This window comes from Mchenga conophoros, linkage group LG16 (genome assembly GCF_057382185.1).
Source record: "Mchenga conophoros isolate Kocher_MC1m ecotype Shallow Benthic linkage group LG16, M_conophoros_male_GT1.1, whole genome shotgun sequence".
Classification (NCBI taxonomy): Eukaryota; Metazoa; Chordata; class Actinopteri; order Cichliformes; family Cichlidae; genus Mchenga; species Mchenga conophoros.
The window spans coordinates 33,457,030-33,478,034 of record NC_140541.1 but is presented as its reverse complement, the minus strand read 5'-3'; the positions used below and the strand labels follow the sequence as shown (position 1 = coordinate 33,478,034).

General features: G+C 41.3%; 1 protein-coding gene across 19 annotated transcripts in view; it reads right to left on the bottom strand.

Annotated features, from left to right (window-relative positions):
* Nucleotides 1–21,005, bottom strand: part of tns1b (tensin 1b) — a 195,152-nt gene that overhangs the window by 93,496 nt on the left and 80,651 nt on the right. For 17 of the 19 annotated variants that reach the window (XM_085250708.1, XM_085250711.1, XM_085250706.1 and 14 more), the window contains exon 3: nucleotides 18,488–18,525. In XM_085250708.1, coding sequence (XP_085106834.1) covers nucleotides 18,488–18,525 — 38 coding nt within the window. Of the gene's footprint in view, nucleotides 1–4,897; nucleotides 5,472–18,487; nucleotides 18,526–21,005 lie in introns of those variants that run through there. The other 2 variants (XM_085250720.1, XM_085250722.1) reach the window with 1 other exon arrangement.

The window sequence follows — 21,005 nt, the reverse complement described above, 5'->3', positions numbered from 1 at the left end:
CGTTCAATAATCATCAAGCTGCTTTAAAGCCAAAACAAGTCAATGTTTGTGAGATGGTGCACTGCAAGGGTACATTGAGGACATTGATTGGATACCCCTGATACAAAGTATTACTGGTCTACTGATAAGGTTGCCATCCTGGAAAATGGGGAACGGTGTCATTTGGTAATCAAAAAAACCCTGAAGTTGCATGCCAAAATAAACCTCCCAAAAAGAGGCTGGGAAAATGAAACCCCCCTCCTTTCTCAATATGTTCCTTGACTATGAAACTACCAATGCTATTCAAGAAAGGGCCATTATACCAGGCCTCCAGCTTGATTGCATGGAGTCATTGAAAAGATTAGCTGTCATTAAATGTTCCACTTTTTGGGGGTATTATAAGGAGCCCCTCTATTTAAAGAGTAGTAATCTGTGAGGGTCCTCGGGAAGTCTAAAGACTGCTGGCTCCAGTTACCAGTCAAGAAACATGGAAAGAAAGAAGACTGCGGGCAAATTCTTGACAGCAAAACATAAAACGAGCCATTATACCCACTGAGGTTTTTAGCCAAAAATAAATTAATACAAATATTTTACAAACTGTACATGATGCACAAAAGGCCAGCTGGAGGAGCTGTATAACTATTTTACCTATCTGCAATGGAACAAGTCCAATTCATATTTTAATTTATTTCTTCTCTCAAGGTGGTGTCATCTTTTTTTTCTTGCGTTAAGCTACTGTGTAGAGTTGTGTTTAATCACTGTCAGAGATTTCCATAATGTGAGACCAGAAGATGAAGTGTTGTGAAGACGTTCAGTCCTGGAGAACAAAAACATCAGTGTGGAAGTCTACATTCCCATTTTGGACAAGTTTCTCCAATAAAAAGATACCAGAAGCCCCAAACCTACCAGTAAGTCACAACCAGCCGACAACCTTGGAAGCTGAAAACCAAAGAAGATATAGGAGTACCAAAAACTGCAGGCCTTCAGTGTGTTTGAGGCTGGCTCCAAGAAACTGCTCAATTCCCATAAACTCCCATATTAACATGCAAAATTCTACAGCAGAAAAAAAGCACGTTTGCAGCCAGCCGGGCCTCACTTCCGCTACCCGAGCGTGTTTGTGGTGTTGGTGCTTTTTGGAATTGTTGTCAAATAATGCAGAGTAAAACCCATCAAAGCGACTGTACTCCAGCTTTGTTTTGCAATGTTATAAGAAGAAAGCCATAATTAGCAGGTATGTATCTGTATCTATGGGATGAACTCGTACAGGTTATGAATGTTCATGGCCGTGTTGAATTATTTCAACACATCACCCAATGATAATGCACAACTTAAATACCTCAAAAGAAAGCTTGAAAACAGTGTGTGTTCATCTAAGCTGGTGGGCTGATGGTCCCGAGTTGTTCGAGCATCCTAAGCAGTAAATTTTGAAGGGGGTTCGCTGTTCATTTTAACTGCAACATTAGTCTCCGGATATGCTCTTTGAAACGCTCTTAAAACACCTTCCTGTGGGCCTATGACAGCAGTTTCTCATATATGCCAGATGACCTGCTAAGCAACGACAATAAGTGAAACATTATATGACGCCCTTGATAAATGTGAAGCTTTTACTTGCTCTCAGTTGAAGCTATTAATTATACTAAAAGCCCAACAATAAGGCATGATGCCTTGGCATGGCTATGGATTATTTATGTTGCTAATGTATTGCAGATTTGCAGTATGTGCCAACATTGAGCCCCGAGGACCCAGGGAATAAATATATTGCTGTGTGCACACATTACAGTTCAGCACAGCATTTTGTGAACATAAGTGAGAGTGCATTAGTTCAATTATAATACAGTAGATGTATTATGCAGTGTATCGATTCAGCCTATGCTGGATATGCAAACTTTGTACTGTACTTGAGTGTAACATTGAGCAAAATCAAAAGTGTCTCCTAGCTTACATTACAATGCACCTTTGTGCCCTTGAATAAAGGGCTAAAGCCAAGTTCTCTCACTCTTCTAGAGTTGTGCACACTCACAATGTGAGTCCGTGAGAAAATAGTAAACACAAGAAACTAAATGGTTTGTTACAATACACGGTAATGTCGTAGCTGAGGCAGTGTCTGCAAGAACTGAGACATACACACAGAAGAAGAAAGATTACATCAGCTGAAGAGCATGAGAATTCACACTGGTGGTTTTTTATGGTTCATGAAGCACTGCCTTATCCCTAATCCTAGAAACACACACACACACACATACACAGTAAGTGAACAAACACACCTTCACAAACTGGCCAGCCCTTCCTCTGTCCCGATCTTATGGCTGAATGTGTGGTTGAGTATGTAACTGTGGTTAGAGTTGCCTGTAAGAGTGGGTTGAGGGAGGCTTTGGCAGACTGGCAGACAGTAATGATGAAAAATGCCTCTTCTGAAATCCAGTCCGGCACAGGCTTCAAGCCAGTGGATGTTCGCCATTCCCACAAAGCCAGGCGTCACGGGTAATGCCGCTCTTCAGGCAAGACAATGCCGTGTTACACATACGCCAGCCAAGGAATGTGTGGGTTACACATCCTACAAGTTATTACCAATTGTGATGTCAGAAACCGCTCATTCCAGCAAATCATTTGTAATCAGTATTTTGCCCGTAGTATTGGTTTAAAGGTCTGTGCAACACAGGAATCTGCATTCCCTTTAATCTCTTGAGTAATTTAAATTCTTTTTAGCTTCTTTAATTGTTTTGGTTTCCCCTTTCTTCTGCTTTTAGAAGAAGACTATCCGGTGACTATGAAAAATTAGCAGCTAAAATGAAAGAAGCTGCCCTCAGGAGTTGGTCAGTTGGACAGACAAATGCTAATATCGTCCCATTTCTCATCTCCAATCACTTTACAACAGTGTTATGCATGCAACCTATTGTTTTTCCTTAGATTAGCTGATCACATAATGCTGCTTTTAAATGGAATTGCTTCTGAAAATTCAACAGGCTTTTAGATTTAGTTACTGTTTCTTGTTTATTCTTTCCATTCCAAATGGTTACCACTCCAAGACCTCTTTCACAATGTTGCTTAAATATATATTAAGACATCACTTATTATAGTTTGCTTATATGGTGCGTTTTCATAAATGAGTCCCCAAAACTACAAGTGCTGAAAGACTTTTGGGTCTCTGTGGTTATAATGAAGCTGAAATGTACAATGAAAATTAAAGATGTTGGGTGGTGGAAAGTGCTCTCATACACATTGGTCCAAAATGTCACAGAGGTGGTCAACTTGGTTAAACCAGTCCTACTGTGGATGGAAGCACTGCAATCCTGGACGATACAGCTCACATCAGGACAGAAATGTTTCCTCAGAGCATAAAGGTGATTACTCTCAACAACTTTGGACTGATTTACAGTCACATCTCCCTGTACTGGAAACCATGCTGACAAAATGTACCCCACTGTATAACATCTGGAAGTGACTGTGCACAAACACCATGTGTAAAAGCTGGGGGTGCACAGGGGTCAAATTTAGACATTTTTGTGGACACATAACTTTTCCATCAGTGCATAGCTGGTGCTCAATTTCACACATTTCCACCATCTTTTTAAAAAAATGTTGTAAGGCTAGCACTGGCACTACAAAAGTGCCAGACCCAAAGTTGGAACCTCTGATGTCAGTGGTTAAAGGAAGGGTTACCATAATGAATTCACCAGTGACTGGCAGATGGTGCCCACATATTGAGTCCAAAATGAAATCCTACTGAAATTACCCCAATATCTGCTAATAACACCATTGGTTCTCAAATCTGTCAAAACGAGGGCCAGTTTTTAAAACGCACAAAAGCTAGAGGGGGCAGTCATCAACACCAGCTCCATGCTGAAAGATAAGTATTACTGGACTCGTTCAGCTGTCTCTAGCATACATTACCAGCAGCAGCAATACATTACATTATAGCCTAGTATTGTGTTCCAACAGCTCCAACTACACTACAAAATGTATTTATGGAAACCTACTGTCTTCTAACTATGTGAAGACAATTTAACCTCTTACTCACATTATATCCTGCTGAAAGAGCCAGAATCTGTTAAAAATCCAAACACCCACTCAGTGAGGGTGGATGGGACAGAGAAAAATCACAGCTGTCAGTGACCAGCGTGACCTTGCAAATCTGTTTAAGAATACGCTCTGTGTTTTCACATTACGTCTTTATTCTTCTCCCCAGTTTGAAGCAAACTGGAGGCAACTGTAACTCCCGCTATACGTGCCAAAAATTCCCCAAGTGCTGTTGGGTTTTCTCACGCCTGGGGCGATTATATCTGTGAAACAACTTTTGCAAGGTCTTATTGTGAAACAACTGCAGCAGTCGACACAAACACACACACACACACATACTTTATACAGAGCACCACTGAAAGCATGACAGCAAACACATTTTCATTCTCACTCTTGGTAAGTGGAAGAGAAGAGAAGAGGCCACCATCTTTCCAGCTATGACCATGGGCCACCAACCACAAACATGGTTAGCCAAGGAGACCACACACATACACAAGCACTACAGAAGCAAGCAGTGCTTTACATTACCTGACATAAACACATTTAAATACTACACTGATACAACATGAGCTTGTGTATATTACATGCTCGTTAATATAAAATCCTGCAATCCACACCAGAAGCAGCTCGATGCACTCTGCTGTGGAAACACGCAATATGTGTCTGAATTCACTCTTTATCACTGTTCACCTACTGAAGACAGCACTGCTCCAGTGCAGCATAACGCACATGAGTATCACACCTATGTCAGGTCACACACATCCTGCGATAACTTTGTTTCTCTGTAACAGTGAAGCAAATCCACAATGCAGAAAACTGACACACACACACGAAAAGCCAGGAGCTCGATCATCAGACAGACAGCAGTACTTTACCCTCCTTTCCCAACCACGCTTCTTACCTGAAACACTGCGGTGGCCATCCTGTCTCAGAGTGAGTGTCTTTTTTTTGTGTGTCGTTCTCTCTCTCTCTTTCACTCTTTGGTTTTCTCTGTCTGGTTTTAGTGCTGCATCGTCATTTGGCTTTTCTTCCTCTGCCCCCCCACCGTGTGCAGCAGAGAGGTTTTTCCTCTGTGCTCCGACCAGATGGCTAAAAGCTAAATCCACTCACTGTTACCTTGGTGCAGCGCAGGACTGGAGGAGTGTGTGTGTGAGTGTGTGTGTCAGAGAGCAAGAACGAGAGAGCGAGAGAGAGAGTTTGTGTGTGTGTGTGTCAGAGAGTGTTTGTTTCAGGCTTCAGGCTAATAGGTCTGGTTAGCCTCTCCCTCACTCACTCCTCCTCCAAGAAAATGAGCATAAAGATGTCTAAAGAGTCTTAATGTGAGCGCGCGAGTGGGGCGAAGTGCAGCCAAAGGCAAATCTTAACATCCCACAACTGGAGACGGCGCAGTGCAGCACTCGGCGCTGAATAAGCAGGCAAAGTCTGGCTACGGGCTACAGCTATTTCCCTTCTCTTTCACTCCCTGGGTTTATTTTCTCCTCCCTCTTGTTCAGACCATTTTCACCCTCCTCCCAAACGGGGAGACACATGAGTAACGAGAAAGGAGGAGAAAAATACTCAAGTCAAATTTCCCAGGGAGATCGGGAGGGAAGAAGGGGACGTGAGATCGGGGGGAACAAAAGCACGCCTCTTTCCTTTCACCGTCTTTTTCTCACTTTCTCACACACACTCCTTCATCACGAGCTCATTCTTCATTCTCTCCTTGTTATCAGCTTCTCAAGTTACAGGTTAAATATGAGTCGTCGGCAGACCTCCACCCGCCTTTTCTGCCCCCCCTTCCCCCCCTTCCCCACAAGCTCTCTCCTACACACTCACTCTACGGCTGCCCACGAGAGGGAAAGTACCATGAATGAATCCATTGACTTCAAGGCAAAGTCAGACAGTGTAAACAGCAGCAAGGAGCTACATGCTGACCAGTCACCAGCTCACAACGCCATGAAATTCTATGGCTTTGATTCCAAGAGTTAAACCTTGTCCCTACATGCTATTATAAAGATTTAGAACATCACTCTAGAGTGAAAGTAGTCAGAAGATTGCTTTCACTGACTATCAGCCTTTCACATTTTAAATATCTTTCCTTTAAATATATCACCTTGGCTTTGAAAACTACGAGTTTTAAGCTGGCAAAAAAGTAGAATCAAGTAACTTAAATAGCAATAACCTGGAGAAAGATCAAAAGCTCTTGACCCCTTAAGTTGGGTGATCTAGTGGGTCCTGTTAGGTCCACAAATCAGCTGTTCCGAGTGATCACCTTCTTCCAGTGATGAAATGTGTCTATTATGGCAGGAGAGGTTTGTTCCAATACACAGAGTAGAAGTGCTTACAGAAAAGGTCTAAGAATAATAAGAATATGGGAGTCATTCGCTGTGGCCTTCAAAGTCACCAGAGCTCATCCTAGACTGATGCATCAGACACCACCAGTAAAACCAACACGTCGTCTTCCAGCCCCGTCTAATGTGAAAAATATGAAATAGTCACTTGTTAACGGGGATGAATCGTCACTTTTTACCTGACAGAAAACTGAGCTTTGAAAGATGAGGCAACCACTGTATTTTAAACTAACCTAACAGATTAGTTGTTCATTTCTAACCCCAAATTCAATTAGTTATGCATTAAAAAATAATACAGGGTGATGGGGATGCTTGAGCGTATCCCAGCTGTCACAGGATGAGGGCTGGGGGATACTCCCTGGACATGTCACCAGTATAAAGTAGTGAAGAGAATGGATATGAACAAAATTACTGAGTGAAAATTTGACTTTTTTTTTTAAATTGAATCTAGTCTTAACTTATCATTAATGTCAGTTTAATGGCCAACAGGTGATAACCTGGTTGGTGCGATTCAGCCACTGCATGAAAGCTTTGGGGGAAGTGTGTTTGTATGCAGTACTATAGATTTTGTTAGCAGCTGTCAACCGATTGGCACATTTGGGCCACATCAGACTCAACAACTATCCAGTAAATGACACTAAACTGGATGGCTTTAATCTCACCTCAAGTCATCCAAGCAGCCTAGGTTATAGCACTACTCGCAGCCTTACAGTAAGCGTGCCGTTTTAATGTGCTCCCACAACGTCGCTGGCTATTATCCAGTAGCAGACAAAGAGGCTTTACTGAAGAATGCATGGTACAAATTTGTAGCACATTAAGGATTATGTCTCAACATGGAAAGAATGGCCACCGTCTTTGATGCTGCTTGGAGGTAATTACATGGAAGGCGGCTCTGAAGAGCAACACCTCTAGCTTGAAGTCGTGCTCACCAGATGTCAGCTCTGTAAGCGTTATTTAATTCACTATTAATGACAAGGCCCAGGAAGGAAGGGAGTGCTGCCAAAGAGCAGACATGTGGTTCACGGCAACAAAACAACATGCTTGTTTATGTGAGATAGTCACCTTCAGCGGAGGGACACGGTTTTAAACTGTGGGGAGCGGGAATTCCCTGTTCCTAGTGTCTGCGTTTGCCTGTGCGGCTCTGAGTCGAGCTTTGTGTTTCGCCGCTCACCACAATGCAGTGGTGCAGACCACCAGTTTCATCCGTGTATGTCGGGAAGTGCAAAGCGTGGGGAAGTTATCTGTCTGTGTTTGAGGCTGATATGTTTCTCTTAGTCTGGGCTATTTCCTGCGTCCTGGCTTTTATTACCTTCATAATCCTGTGGCTGCTGTCTGTAATCACACCGGCACTGCCAGAAACAACTATCGCACAGCCACGCCAATTCTTTTTTTTTTTTTACTCTTACTGCTCATTTTTGTAGGAACTGAAATCTCTGAGTCTCTTTTTAACTCATTTTAATAGGACACAACATTAACAGGAGGGTCTGGGAATCCACCACAGGAACAAAATCCTTACATTTCTATTGAATTTTCTACATTTTCTGCATTACTTTTTGATGGCACCATCTTTTTTTCCCCATATAAAGAAAAGCACAATAATCAGACTTACTTTCAACTAATTTACTTTTATCGCCCAGTATTTTCCCTGCTAAATCCACGCACATGTAGGCAAGATTTCCAAAATGTGTGAGTCACAGCGTAACAATGTGTTATCTGTTTATAAAGCACTTAATAAAGCCATGGGCTTAATAGCTCAGATATATTAAAGCTCATGTGCAAAACTTTCTGCATGTTTAAACGTGGAATCGTGTGCATCTCAGTGATGTTTTTCAGACTGATCAAAAACAGTTACATTAGCTTAAGCAAACAACACTCAGCTTGGCTTTCAGTCAGACGACCTCCTTCATCATGTTCCTTCTGGCTTCTTCAACCTGCTGTGCAGCAGCTCAGAGATCAGAACACAATGTGTCTTGCATGTTCTACAAAAACTCATAACTTACATTAACCAGGCAGTTCATTAGTTACCTCTTGATAGGACTGTGTTGGATGCCCTTTTGGAGACATCCTTAGAACTCTCTTAATTCTTGATGGCATTGATTCAACAGTGTATGTCTGCAGCACATGCTCGATGAGAATCTTCATTTCACCACATCCTAAAAGTGGTCCACTGGACTGAGATCTGGTGATTGTGGAGAAAACTCATTGCCATGTTCAAACCAATCTGAGCTTTGTGACATGATGCCGTGTCCTGCTGGGAGCTGTGAAGATGTGTACGCTGCAGTCATAAAGGCATGGTCATGGTCATCGGCAACACTCAGGGAGGTTGTGCTATTTAAATGATGGTCATTTGGTACTAAGAGGTCCAAAGTGTGCAAAAAAACATATTTCCCACAGCATTATACCACCTAAATCAGCCTCAACTGCTTTTATGTTCTTTACACCTAATTTGAATGTTGCAGCAAAAATTGAGACATTTTTACAATCGGCTATTGTCCAATTTTGGTGAGCCCGTGTGAACTGTAGCCTCAGTTTTTCTGTCAGGCTTGGCAGCCGGTTTAACAAGTGGTTATTTGAGTTACTGTAGTCTTGAAGAAGTCTGGCCATTGTCCACTAACCTCTGATATAGACATTTTTTCCCAGAGATCTGCCGCTCACTGGATATTTTGCCTTTACAAACCATTCTCGGTAAATCCGAGACAAGGTAGATGGTGCAGCCAACAGTAAAGGTCTTTCCACGCTCACAAAGGCACTTAAATTCCTTTTCTTCCCCATTCTGATGCTCAGTTTGAACTTTAGGAGGCTGTCTTGATCCTGTCCACATGTCTAAAAGCATCGACTTGCTGCCAAGTGACTGACTACATATTTGTGTTAAAACGCAAATAAACAGGTGTTCCTAATGAAGTGGCTGTGAGTGTCTATGCGAGAGGGGGTAAAAAAAAAAAAAAAGATTGCTACATCAGTTTCACTAAGTAGGCCCTTTGCTCCTTTAATGTTTATTATTGGGAGGGAACAAATTCTTCTGTACACGAATGATTGTGAAAGAATGAATGCACCAATCACTTTTTCACCATGTGTGGTCCTCACACCGACTGATAAGCAAAGGAGCAACAATAGGGGGGAATCAGTGCCTTCATCAGTGAATGATGGGGGAAGAAAAAGAGGAGGATAGAGAAAGAAAAACGTAGAAAAGAAAAAACAAAATAGTACACAGTAGGGCTACAGAGAGGAACACAGAGCAGGAGAGAACACTCTGGGTGAGGTCCAGTTTCATGAGTCTGACTCAGGCTTTCCCAAGCAACGTCAGGGGCGAGCGTCAGGCTCTCGGTCCCCCAGCGCTCGGTGGAACGCTTCGGAAACGCCCTCGCAGCTTACGGACCAGATTTAACATGGATTTTTCTACTGGATGGTCATGATTAGGCAGCAGGAGCTGACATGGGATGGAAAAGCTGTTGCCTTGAACCAAAGGACAGGCTGCAGATGTAAGGGTGGGGAACTTGAACAGAACAAAGTCTCCAAACTCCTTGAGCACGTAATAAAGAAGGCTCCTCTGAAAAAAACCCTCAACACTCACAGCTGTTGTAGCACTCAGAGACGATTAGAAACTCCGGGAGAGATGGTGCATGCTCAGCAGTTCTTCCTCTGTACAAGAAGGGCAATGAAATGAAAGTGTGGAATTTTTTTTCTAATTGATCTTAAGCACATTCATCCTTCTCACTCACTTCTTCCATCCACGTCTCCTTCGTGCACTTGGCACGTTGTTGACATTCTTTCCCACAGCTCTTGATTACTCCATCATGCTAAAGCTGGGCGTTCCTGTTTGTTTTCTCTGCTGTATCTATGCACATGTCGCTAACATGCACTTACTAAATACATGGCCGTAAGCCCATGGTCCTTGTGTAAGCCGTTAGTTTATGCACATGAACAAGGAGAAATGACAGATGATTGTGACTGTAGGTCCATTTTTATTTCTTTTGTTTGACAGTCAAAGTTAAAGTCGCATATTTATTTTTTTCATCTTACTATAATGACTGCAGCGTACGTTTGTAGGTCTTCCTACATGTGTTTATCTAGCTGGATGAAACTTACTGTATAAAAAATACTGTATAAAGGATCATCTATATAGCTTAGCTGACTTGGCTGAGTCATTGACTAGTATGTTGGCCGTTGTTTTGGGGTCTTTTAACACATCACTCACTAGTTTTCCTTTTAGAGTCTTTAAAATTTTATTTTCCCACCTGCAAGGCTTGTCTGTACTGTGCAACTTTGTATATCCATCTCCTGGTTCGAGAGCATCAAACATTATTTTTCTCAAGTCTAAACTGATTAATTTTGTTCTTGGCATGATGCTTTTTCATGTGACAGCCCAAACCCTCTCTGAAGTTTTTATACTGTGTGCAAATTAGAAGATAATCCTTGGTTTTAACTCAATTTTATAAGCCTTGAGCATTACAAAGTTAAATCACATCACTGCACATCAGTGGTTTGTGCTATTATTCGATAATAAAGTCCATTTTCAGGGGGCTAATTATATTAACCCTGATAGTTTTATGTCTGAAATAATTCTGTTATTATGTGCAAACAAAAATTATTTATGCTTTCTAAAGAAAACAATTTTAGAAATGCTATGTCAGAAAAGCACTTGGGAAAATAATGACAAAGCCTTTAAATTTCACGGAGGCTCTAATAATTCTGTCCACATCTGTAGCACACAGCAGGAGGTAGCACATGTAGCAAGGACGACACTCACTTTGCATAAAATTTCAGACAATTGCCTTAAATATTTTCACGTGGGAGCAATCAGAAACTGCATACTTGCTAAAGTTCAACATGTCTTGACAAATACTGAATTGTAGTAAAAATGTTTACTTAGTCGATTATTTTCATCCTCATGATATAAAAGTAAGTCAAAATCGCAATGAAATTAAACCCAGAAAACATCGCTCCTTATACAAAAATGCACTCAAATTAGAAGCCATATGATTTATCCCATGATTGAGCTGTTGTTGTGTTCCTGCAAACGTTTGCGGTCATAAGGAGGAGAACAGAGTAGCGAGCATGTGTTCTGTCCTGTGACTGCTAATTCAATTAGCCTCAGAGCTGCTGGCTGGCTCTGCATTTGATCAGACGAGGAGCTGTTGTTTTCTTTTTGTTGTTTTTTTTTTTAAGTAGGTGCAGATACCATGACCAATACAGGAATATTTTAGTCATGAGCCATTGTGTGTTTGCTCTAACTGGTTGGCGCGCTAAGTGTGTAACAATTATACAACTCTGACACGGCCTCTTCCGTTTGTTTTCTTAACAGAGGGTCAGCCCCTCTCCTACTTTAACTTCCATTTCTCACTCTCTGCACGGCCAACACAACATGCAAAATGAAGGAAGCTGTTAATGTTGTCAAAGGGGTTCAACGCAATGCTTTGAAACCTCCCCAAACTTGGACTTATGTAATGTCTTACAGCAAAAGCACAATATGTATTTTTTCCCCTTTCTTTGAATGCCTTGTTTATCCATTAGAACGAAAGCAATGCAGAACTAAGAGCATAAAGGCCTTTTCTACATCGAGGGGGTTGAGCGCCATAAGTAATATACATTTCCTGATGATGACTCAATTTATTTAAATGATCAAAGAACCTGTTATATTATGTGTCTTAATAACAGAAACATGAATTTATAAGAGAAATTAAAGGTGAAACCGCTACAGAGACTGTGTTACAGTCTTTGAATATGAAAAACCTTTGCTGGGGCTCAGTTGTGGTGACACATCACAGTTTCTGCCTGTGTGATAAATCAGCACTGTGGCAATGTGTGGTATCTACAGGAAGTTACTGGAACAGTAGTCAAGGTTAATCAAGCCAAATGATCCTGACAGCTGCTGCGACTGCTGAAGCAAGCGCTACACGAGAGAGGATGAGGCTCGAGGGCAAGAGGGAAAAAATGCAAACTAAATAAAGGCTTGTGTGTCAATAGAGACTGGCTGCAAAGACACATGGGAGCAGTGGGTCATTCTGGGATGAATCTTCTTCTTTCTGTCTTCTGGCACAGTGTAGAATAATCTCCAAAGTTTAAATCATGGATACACTGGGCTGGGGAAACAAAATGAATCAGTGACTTTAAATGAATTTGTATGTAAAGGCACTGCTGGTTTTCTCCTTTGGTCAACTTCTTCCTGAAGTAGACAGTATGAAAGATGGATCCAGGTATGCCTCCAACAGTTCAAATGTGTGTTGGGTAATAGGGGAGTCTGAATTGGCTGTAGGTGTCTAACTATATGTGAACCCTGTGATGACCCTGTCCAGGGTTTACCCCACCTCTCCTCTAAAAGATGGATGGATAGGACATAGTGGTGCTTTGAACCAAATGATACTCACTAACCAGAGTAGGTAGGATCAACCCTCTGGGGAGCGTCAACTTCATGCCAGATGTTTCTACAGCTAACAGAGTTTTCGCCTTGAACCCAAGTGTTGGACCATCACACCTTAGCCATTTCACACATGCACTGCAGCCCTGACCTTTCACTGATTCATACATTCAGACAATTAACAGACAGCGAGTGTGTGCTGATGTGCGTCGTGTCCTGCCTCCTGCTTGATCGGCACAGGCGCCACCTCATGACCATCAATCTCCAGCTGTCTGCCTCATATGTGAAAGGCCACATCTGGACAATGTCCAGAAAATCAGATCTGTACAACATCCAGACCTCATTACCTGGATTCATGGTTGAAAACAGTTCATCCATATCCATATAGAACAGATTTGTTTTGATTTATTGGGTGTGGGCTCTGAGGATTCATTAAACAACCAACCGCATAATCAAAATAACAATAATCTCAAAATCATCTAAAAAACAGAAAAAGAGGTCAACAACAGAACAAGCTATTGAATATGAATCCAGGTTTTACCGCTGAAACAAGTGCCCAGATAACTGCTAACCAGATAACTGCTCCAGAATTTCACAGTTATCGATGCAAACATTGTTCTCCAGCTGCAGACCTGACGATCTCTCTCAAAAATGCATCTCACATGTGTGGATACAGGTGTTTGGATGTGTCAAAGATTTGGAAGCGATAAATAATACAAGGTAGACTGTTTGTCTTATTTGTAGCCGCACCAAGAACTTTATATCTCCAGGTGATCGCTCAGAAATGTTAAAAATGTCGGGAAACGGTAGCTACTGACAGGCAGACTGTGCCAGAATGACTATTGAACTCAGTGGTATGTAGTAAGATCCAGAAACTTCCTGGAAAGGAGAATATTTATGTAAGAGGCTCAATTCTGCAAGTGAACCTACTGGTTTTATTATCATTGACTATTATTTCAATAGATTTATACTCTGAAATGCTCAGTAACACAATTTAAGCTTGATGAATGGGAAAGGAATCAAGTGTTAGTAATAATGTTGCAACTTTCATGAAACAAAGGGGGCAATTTGCAGCTTTTCACTTGGCAAACCTGATGAGCCGAATGAGGGCACATCCATCAGGAAGCTCCAAGCAGCAACAACAGAGCTCAAACTGCAACATGATGTGCTCAGTGAAAGGAACTAAAAGGGTCACAAACAACAAATCTGAAATAACAAAAGCACAAAGTGGAAGCGAGCCAGCACAAAGAAACGTACGAGTTCTCTCCACAGTTTCAAAGCATGCGCTCTGAGAATTTCAGGAGCTGACAAAACAAGTGCTTCATCATTTCAGAGAAGCGGAACGAAAACACCAGCAGACAGAGAGGCGGAGAGATGATACGCTCTTCCACGTTGCTCCTGATTAATGGTGGAACACGGTGGTTTCCTTCTCAAAACACGCTTGACATGCAAGGATCAGAGAAACCAAATAACTTCGACTAGACAGCTCAGCTGTACAACACAACATACACCAAATACTATATTTGAAGCCACACAAATACACAGAATGGCAGGTTCCTTTATTACTATGAGCAAGGACACTGCAGTTCATTTCTGTACTATAAAGTGAAGTAGCTCCTTAATAGAAGTAACTTCATGATTTTAAACGCAGCTTCAGAATTACCCTGCACTACTAAATCATGTTAGCTCAGCTATGTTCAAAAGGTAAGGAAACAGCACAATGTTTGGTGTACATAGAGGATCTTTGCCTTTTAGTGACTACTGTCAATAGAGATACAGATTTTAAGTGAAAGCAATTCCATTCCTTGCTTGACTTCCTTTCTATAGACCTTTGTAGACTGATCATAAAGCAGCCTTAAGGGGCGTCCACACAGATAGTGACTGCTGGTGATGTCCCAACAACAAGAGACCACCCAAAGCAAAGCAAGTACTGGCAGGTCAAGAGTTAATATTGTCTCAACTCAAAAAAAGTCAAAAAATTAAAGCAACTACCAATGAAAGTGAAGAATGCTGTTGATTGACATATAGCACAAAGGAGTAGTAATTACACTAGTAGATTGACTACTAGCAACCAACCATTAGTGACAAAATAATGCACAGTGAGCGAATCTCTTCCTGTATTTATATAGGATTTGCAGGTGGCTGCTCCTTCCCAAACCTGGGTCTGCTGGAGGTCTCTTCCTGTCAAAAGGGAGTTCTTCCTCACCACTTTTTTCCAAGTCCTTGATCAGAGGGGACCTTGGGGAAATGCCGGGCTTCTCTTTCTCTGTTTGTTGAGTTTATCTTACAATGTAAAGCACTTTGAGCAAACTGTTATTGTGAATTGGTGTTAAATAGGCAATGATAAGGCTACTGTCCTTATTAGCCTATTCTTATCATTTATGTTTTTAACCAACATCCTTCTTGGATTTGACCACTATTTTTATTTTCCTCACATTTATTTAGGGTTACAGTTTGCTCTTGAGAGAAATCTGTTGCTCTAGACCTGTCCGTGCTTGTGGATGGCTATATGGTATCAACACTACCTCTTTCACATCAATGTGTAATTTCCTGAGGAGCAAACACTGGGCAAACAAACCAATATTTTAATAACTACCTTGATTCAGGTAAATGAAGACTGACAGCCCTGAATTTGATCTTGATAACTCTAGTTGAGGTTAAATTCTTTCTAACTTCACAACTTCAATGTCACGTGTATTAAACCCCAGCAGAAAGTAGTCCTCCAGTTTGAGGTTTTACCTTTCCTCAGCGCTTTCACAGCAAGTTGGCACGAAAGTCCCAGAAATCCAGCCTCTCTGTTTTTGTAAGGAAGTATATATATATTATATATACAAAGGAGACTGTGCATAAAGAAGGGAGACTTGTAAATTAGCCTGAAAAATGGAAAGATACCATCACTTCATGCAAACATATTCATGTTCACTTTCAGGATCACCCTATGTGATGTTTTTGGCTCTTTCCTGTCATCACCCAGAAGCAAAATTTTACTGACAAGATTTAACACATTTTTCACATCCAGCTGTGAGTAAACAGGCATGAAGGTGGGGATGCGTTTTGTGACCATTTGTTTGCTGCCCGGTTAAATATGGGCTGTATATTATTCTTATCTCCAGATGGAGATTTATAATTGTAACGTGTACTTACGAGAACTGTCCTACCTCTGAGTTATTTTCGAGCGCTCAGATTCCTAACATTTCAGATCATATATGGCTGACAGGTCGCAGAAAAGAGCTTTAGCTGGATTTTAAAATAAATAAGTCATAAAAATGTAGCCAGTGGTCTCGCAGGCCTGACTGAGTGCCGATAGTTATCATGCTTGACCCTGTCGCGGTCACTCCCTTGTTTTTCATCTCAGGCTTTTTAGCAAATTGCTTCCTGCCAAAGCCTTGACATTTTTAGCTGAAATGTTTAGAAAAGGAAATGCTGCTGTGATTTTTGGAGATGGAAAGTTGCAGGTTTGTATATATAGACACTGGCAGTTTGCTAGGCTTCTCCAACAAATTTGACCTCTGGCTTCCTGAAATTCAAGCGTTATCATGTACTGTGTACTTCCATTCATCACACTTTAAAAATTGCACGATCTGCAGGGAAAACAAAGGAGAAAAAGACGTAATTTCTGCAGGTTTCAGCGACACATTTCTTCTCGATAAGGTCCTTTCAAATTACTCTGGATCAAAGTACATATTATGAGGGAAGTCAGAAGCTCATCGCTAACCAACACCAATGCTTTACCAACATTAAAGTGAGAGATCTGGATCCACAGCAGAATTTCATGTTATTCTTTTTCCCTTTAGTAACATTGTGTTTTTTCCCCCGAAGCTCCAGCTCTCCACCAGGTTTCATGAAATTTAGGTTTACAGTAACCTTGCTGAAACCCTACCATCACCCCAGCTACCTACCTAGCTGTCAGTTAGACAGCTACCTGTAGATGCTAAAGATTGATTAATTTAATGATTGCTAACAGGCGCACACAGCAGAATAAATGGAAAGCTGGACAGAGGGACTGGTGTTACTCACACATTTGTAAAGTGTCATTTTGAAGCTTCAAGATTAGCAACTTGGATGTGTCGAATGAAGGGTGGATCTGACTTTGAAACCACATGCTAATGAGCATATTCTGGAAAATCTTCTTATAGAATAACCAGAATTTATAAAACTTAACGGCCTGTTTAATATGACCTGAAAGTATTGCCTGACACCATGAAACAACAAAGAAAGGTCTGCTTCCCATAGACTTTGATATAACTGCAAGTCATTTTTAACCACAATACTCCCTACTGGCTATTAAACAGGATGCATTAAGACTCTTCTGTAATGCTTCACTTTTCAGACCCACACACTCCCACTCTATTCTCATCTACCATTATTAACCCAAGGTTAAGAGAGAATCACACAAAAGGTTTTTAACCTCCCCCTACAAGAGGCTCAGATCCTAACTGGACATATTTGTAGTAAATTGCTTCTTTAAGCCCACTAAAAAAGTCTAAGTCATTCATGAAGAGGTTTGAGTGCATGACAATTCATTGTCGGAATTAGAATCAGCTGTGAAATTGCCACATATTCCCATATGCACCCGTTTCCCCAACTTCATATCAGCCCAGAGTAAAACAGATTTTACACAGAAGCACTCTGAGCGCAAATAAATGTAGCACAACAACATGAGCTAAAAGACTAAATAACTTTCTTGAGCAAAGCAGTCTATTACTAATGACGGAGGAATAAGAGACATTAGATTGGACTGTCTGTAAACATGAGGAAGCTGTAGGAGTGGGAGAATTTTTCTCTGACGATCCTAAATTTATTATTATATTAATCAAAAAACTGATAAAGGTCACACATTCTTTCAAACAGCAGTAAGACTATTCCATAGAGGTCACTGGCTACATTATCTATTGGGTGATGGTGGATGTGTTATATTTTAAAGGTTGTTTAGAGCTGTGGAATTAAACCTGAACCCTTGCACCTGCTCTCTCACTAGCTTTGGTGAACTAAAACTTTAAACCATCCTAAGAAACTGGCACTCTCATTTGTAAAGGTTATAATATTGAAACGCAGTCACCAGTGAGACAGGAATCACACGCAGGTCTTATAATTTCAGCCATTTTGTTTAATAACGTTCCACTGGAGACCTCCCTCACATGGTTCACCAAACCCACCGCCTCTTATTCAGCGTGGCCCGCCTGCCCTGCGCCCCTGGCATTTCCTGTGTGTAAAACAGAGTGGGCAACGCTGGCAACTAGCACCCATTTCCAATAATGGATACCAGATGAAGGGTGTGTGTTTAGGTATGTGCTGTATGTGTGCAAATCCTGCCCTAAACCCTAAATGAATGCTGCACCTTTCTAATTATCCAGCACGAACTCCAGCTTCTCTTTTTTTTCCCTCCCATTTTCTTGCTCTTTGCTTTCGCACAACATTAATCGAGCTCCAGCTCCACCAAGAGGTCTTTTATTTTTAGAACACGGGGACGATCTCCAAGACGCAAGAGCTCATCCAACATAAACAGATTCTGGTACAAAGAGTACTTGTTTAGACATTCTTAAGATTCTTCTGCAGAACATAAACTCCCCCCAAACTCCACCTATCTCAACATCTGCATGTATATGTGCACATACGCACATCTTAAAGAGTAGATGGCTCCAAATAAACAGAACATTCAGCCCTTCTCATGTTCCTTCATGTGGAAAGCAATATTCACTTGATGCATGAAGGTATTACTAAATATAACATTCAAATATCAGCAAACATGACATTGCCTTCCTTTATGGTTTTTTTTTTATGTGTGCAAATTGTTTAGGACTCTTACCTTGACTTCACATTTCTTGTGGCATGCGATTCGGCACACTGGAAAAAGAGAAAAGGAGAGAAAAACCAATTAACTCCACAGATCATAAAAAGCTTTTGAACATTATGGAGAAATTCAGACTGCGTGTTGCATTATGAGTGATGACGCTGAGCAGCTGTCAAGAAGACATGAAAAAGCAAGAGGTATATTCAAATTCCACAATGTTTGTACTGTGGTCAAAGTCAAACAGCATCTGCTGTTAGCAGGCTGATACTGCCACAGCAGCTCACACTCCCAGCAAAGGCTTAGAATTCACTGCTGTGAAGGATAACACACAGTGAGAGATCTCATCTCTGTGTCATCGGTTAAATGAACTTTTTAAAGTGTAATCATCACCAGTGCGATGATCTTTTTACTGAAGCATCTCAAAATCTACAGATACACATCAAAACAAACTCAGCCGGACATAATAAAGAAACCACTGTGAGAGTTTGGGCTGCAGTACTCATCGTCTCCCAGACTAAACAGCTTTCAGTGCAATGAATGAGTCAGGATGTTTCAGCCGTCTGTGCATTTGTGCGACAGGCCACCCTCCAGTTATCGATTCCTACACTGACCACACGACTGTCACATGAAGTTAAAAGATCTGATTTATCTCGAGGTCTGCAGCTGGAAAATATTAGGTTACTCATTAGTGCCAAACAACAAATGATCAGTCTTGATGCATGCTCAATTATCCAGGAAAGGAAATCCCAAAAAGTTGATTCTGTTCATCTGGACGCAGCGTTTCCAGTGGGAGAGACGTTTCGTCACTCATCCAATGACTTCTTCAGTCCCAGCTTCAGTGGTGCTGGTTTCAGTCATTGTGCAAATGTACTGTTTATAAGGTTGGGGAAACCTGCAGTCAGCTGAACTGAAGAAGTCACCTGGATGAGTGACGAAACGTTTCTCCCACTGAAAACGCTACGTCCAGATTAACAGAATCAGCTTTTTGGAGTAATTAATCAGTTTTCCTGAATTTCTTGCTCCAGAATATTAATCTTAGGCACCGTTTTAAAGATCAGGGACAGATTTTCCTCCTGTTTTTGGAAACTTTCCACTTTTTGAACATTTTAATTCTCTCACCTTTTTTGCTACAATAAAAATCCACGTCTGTCTGCTTCATTCCAACCAGTACCCCAATTTTTCCTGGTTTACTCCTGGATTTTAAGACCACCTTCTAGAGATAAGCCTTGCCCTTTCTCCTAGGAACCTTCTGGGATTTTTTTTAAAAGCCTCTCAAACTTTATTCAGAATACTGAATGAAACAGCCGTTATCTTTTGTGTCACACAAGAGCGTCGAAATCAGTCATATTTGTTATTTTTAGCAAGAAGTCATCTTTTCTAAACATTTTCTAAAACATGACTGATTGCATGAGATGTATTCAGGTGATATGAAAAAAAGAACCTCAGTTGCACTCTCTTCAAATAGCCACTGCACCAGTACAGTATATGGTTAAAGCAGATCTCGAAAATTTCATCAAAGATTAAAGAAGTTGTTTAACTATAGAATTTCTGCACAGTTTTCACAGCTCCCCTTCTGTCCTCAAGGCCTCTCTGTGGACTCCCACTGGGCCACCAATAAGGGTCAACAAGAGAGAGCAGCTGGACCAGCGGCTCATAAATTCTCAGCTTCCCTCGAAGGACAGAAAACCAAAACACGGCTCAGCGTGCCGAGGTGTAGGCTTTCCAAATAAAGGAGAAGGCTGTATGCTTTTACTGGAACGCTCTACGCCTTATGTAATGAGTTTTTCTTCCTGTCTCGAGCCACATTCTTCAAAGCAGTTGTAATATCTGTTGTGAATAGTTGTCAAGTCATTGATATGAAACTGGGAGGTGGCCAGTCCTGACATTGTGCGAGAGTCAGATTGTGTGTTTTGTATTATGTTATGGTGGCAGTGCAGTGTTTTCCTGAACCCTATACTTCCTCTACTCTTGCTTCCTAAACACTATGTTCTCTCTGATGTATACAGATTAATCATACAGGATATCCCTGAAACACTCCTTTAGTTCCACGTGGAGTTTTCTCTGCGTGACCCTCCTTCTTATAAGCTTCACTCTATGAATGTCAAGTCAATGTTCCACTGGGGCCAGCAGTTTAGTACATACAGACAACACAGAAAGACTTGATAAAATGCTAATTCTCCCAGGCTTGTGTGAAAGACATATCTTGACATTTCTTGGCCAAGTTCAACTAGTGAATGGTTTTGCACTTGCACAGGCTTAAACAAATCTGCAACATAAAAAGTAAAAAGACCAGAGGTGGAAGGTGAGACTGAGGGAAGAACCTGTTGGATGAAACCAGAAAAACCTCTCAAAGGAGGCAGCTAGTATTCGCAGCCTTGCCTTATTGGTTGTTACCCAGCGCTCATGACCACAGGTGAGGGTTGGAACATAGATCTGGTAGCTGGAAAAGCTTTGCCTTTTGTTTTATCCCACTTTTCACCATGACAGTCTGCTACAACGCCTTCATTCCTGAAGATGCTGCACCAACCCACTG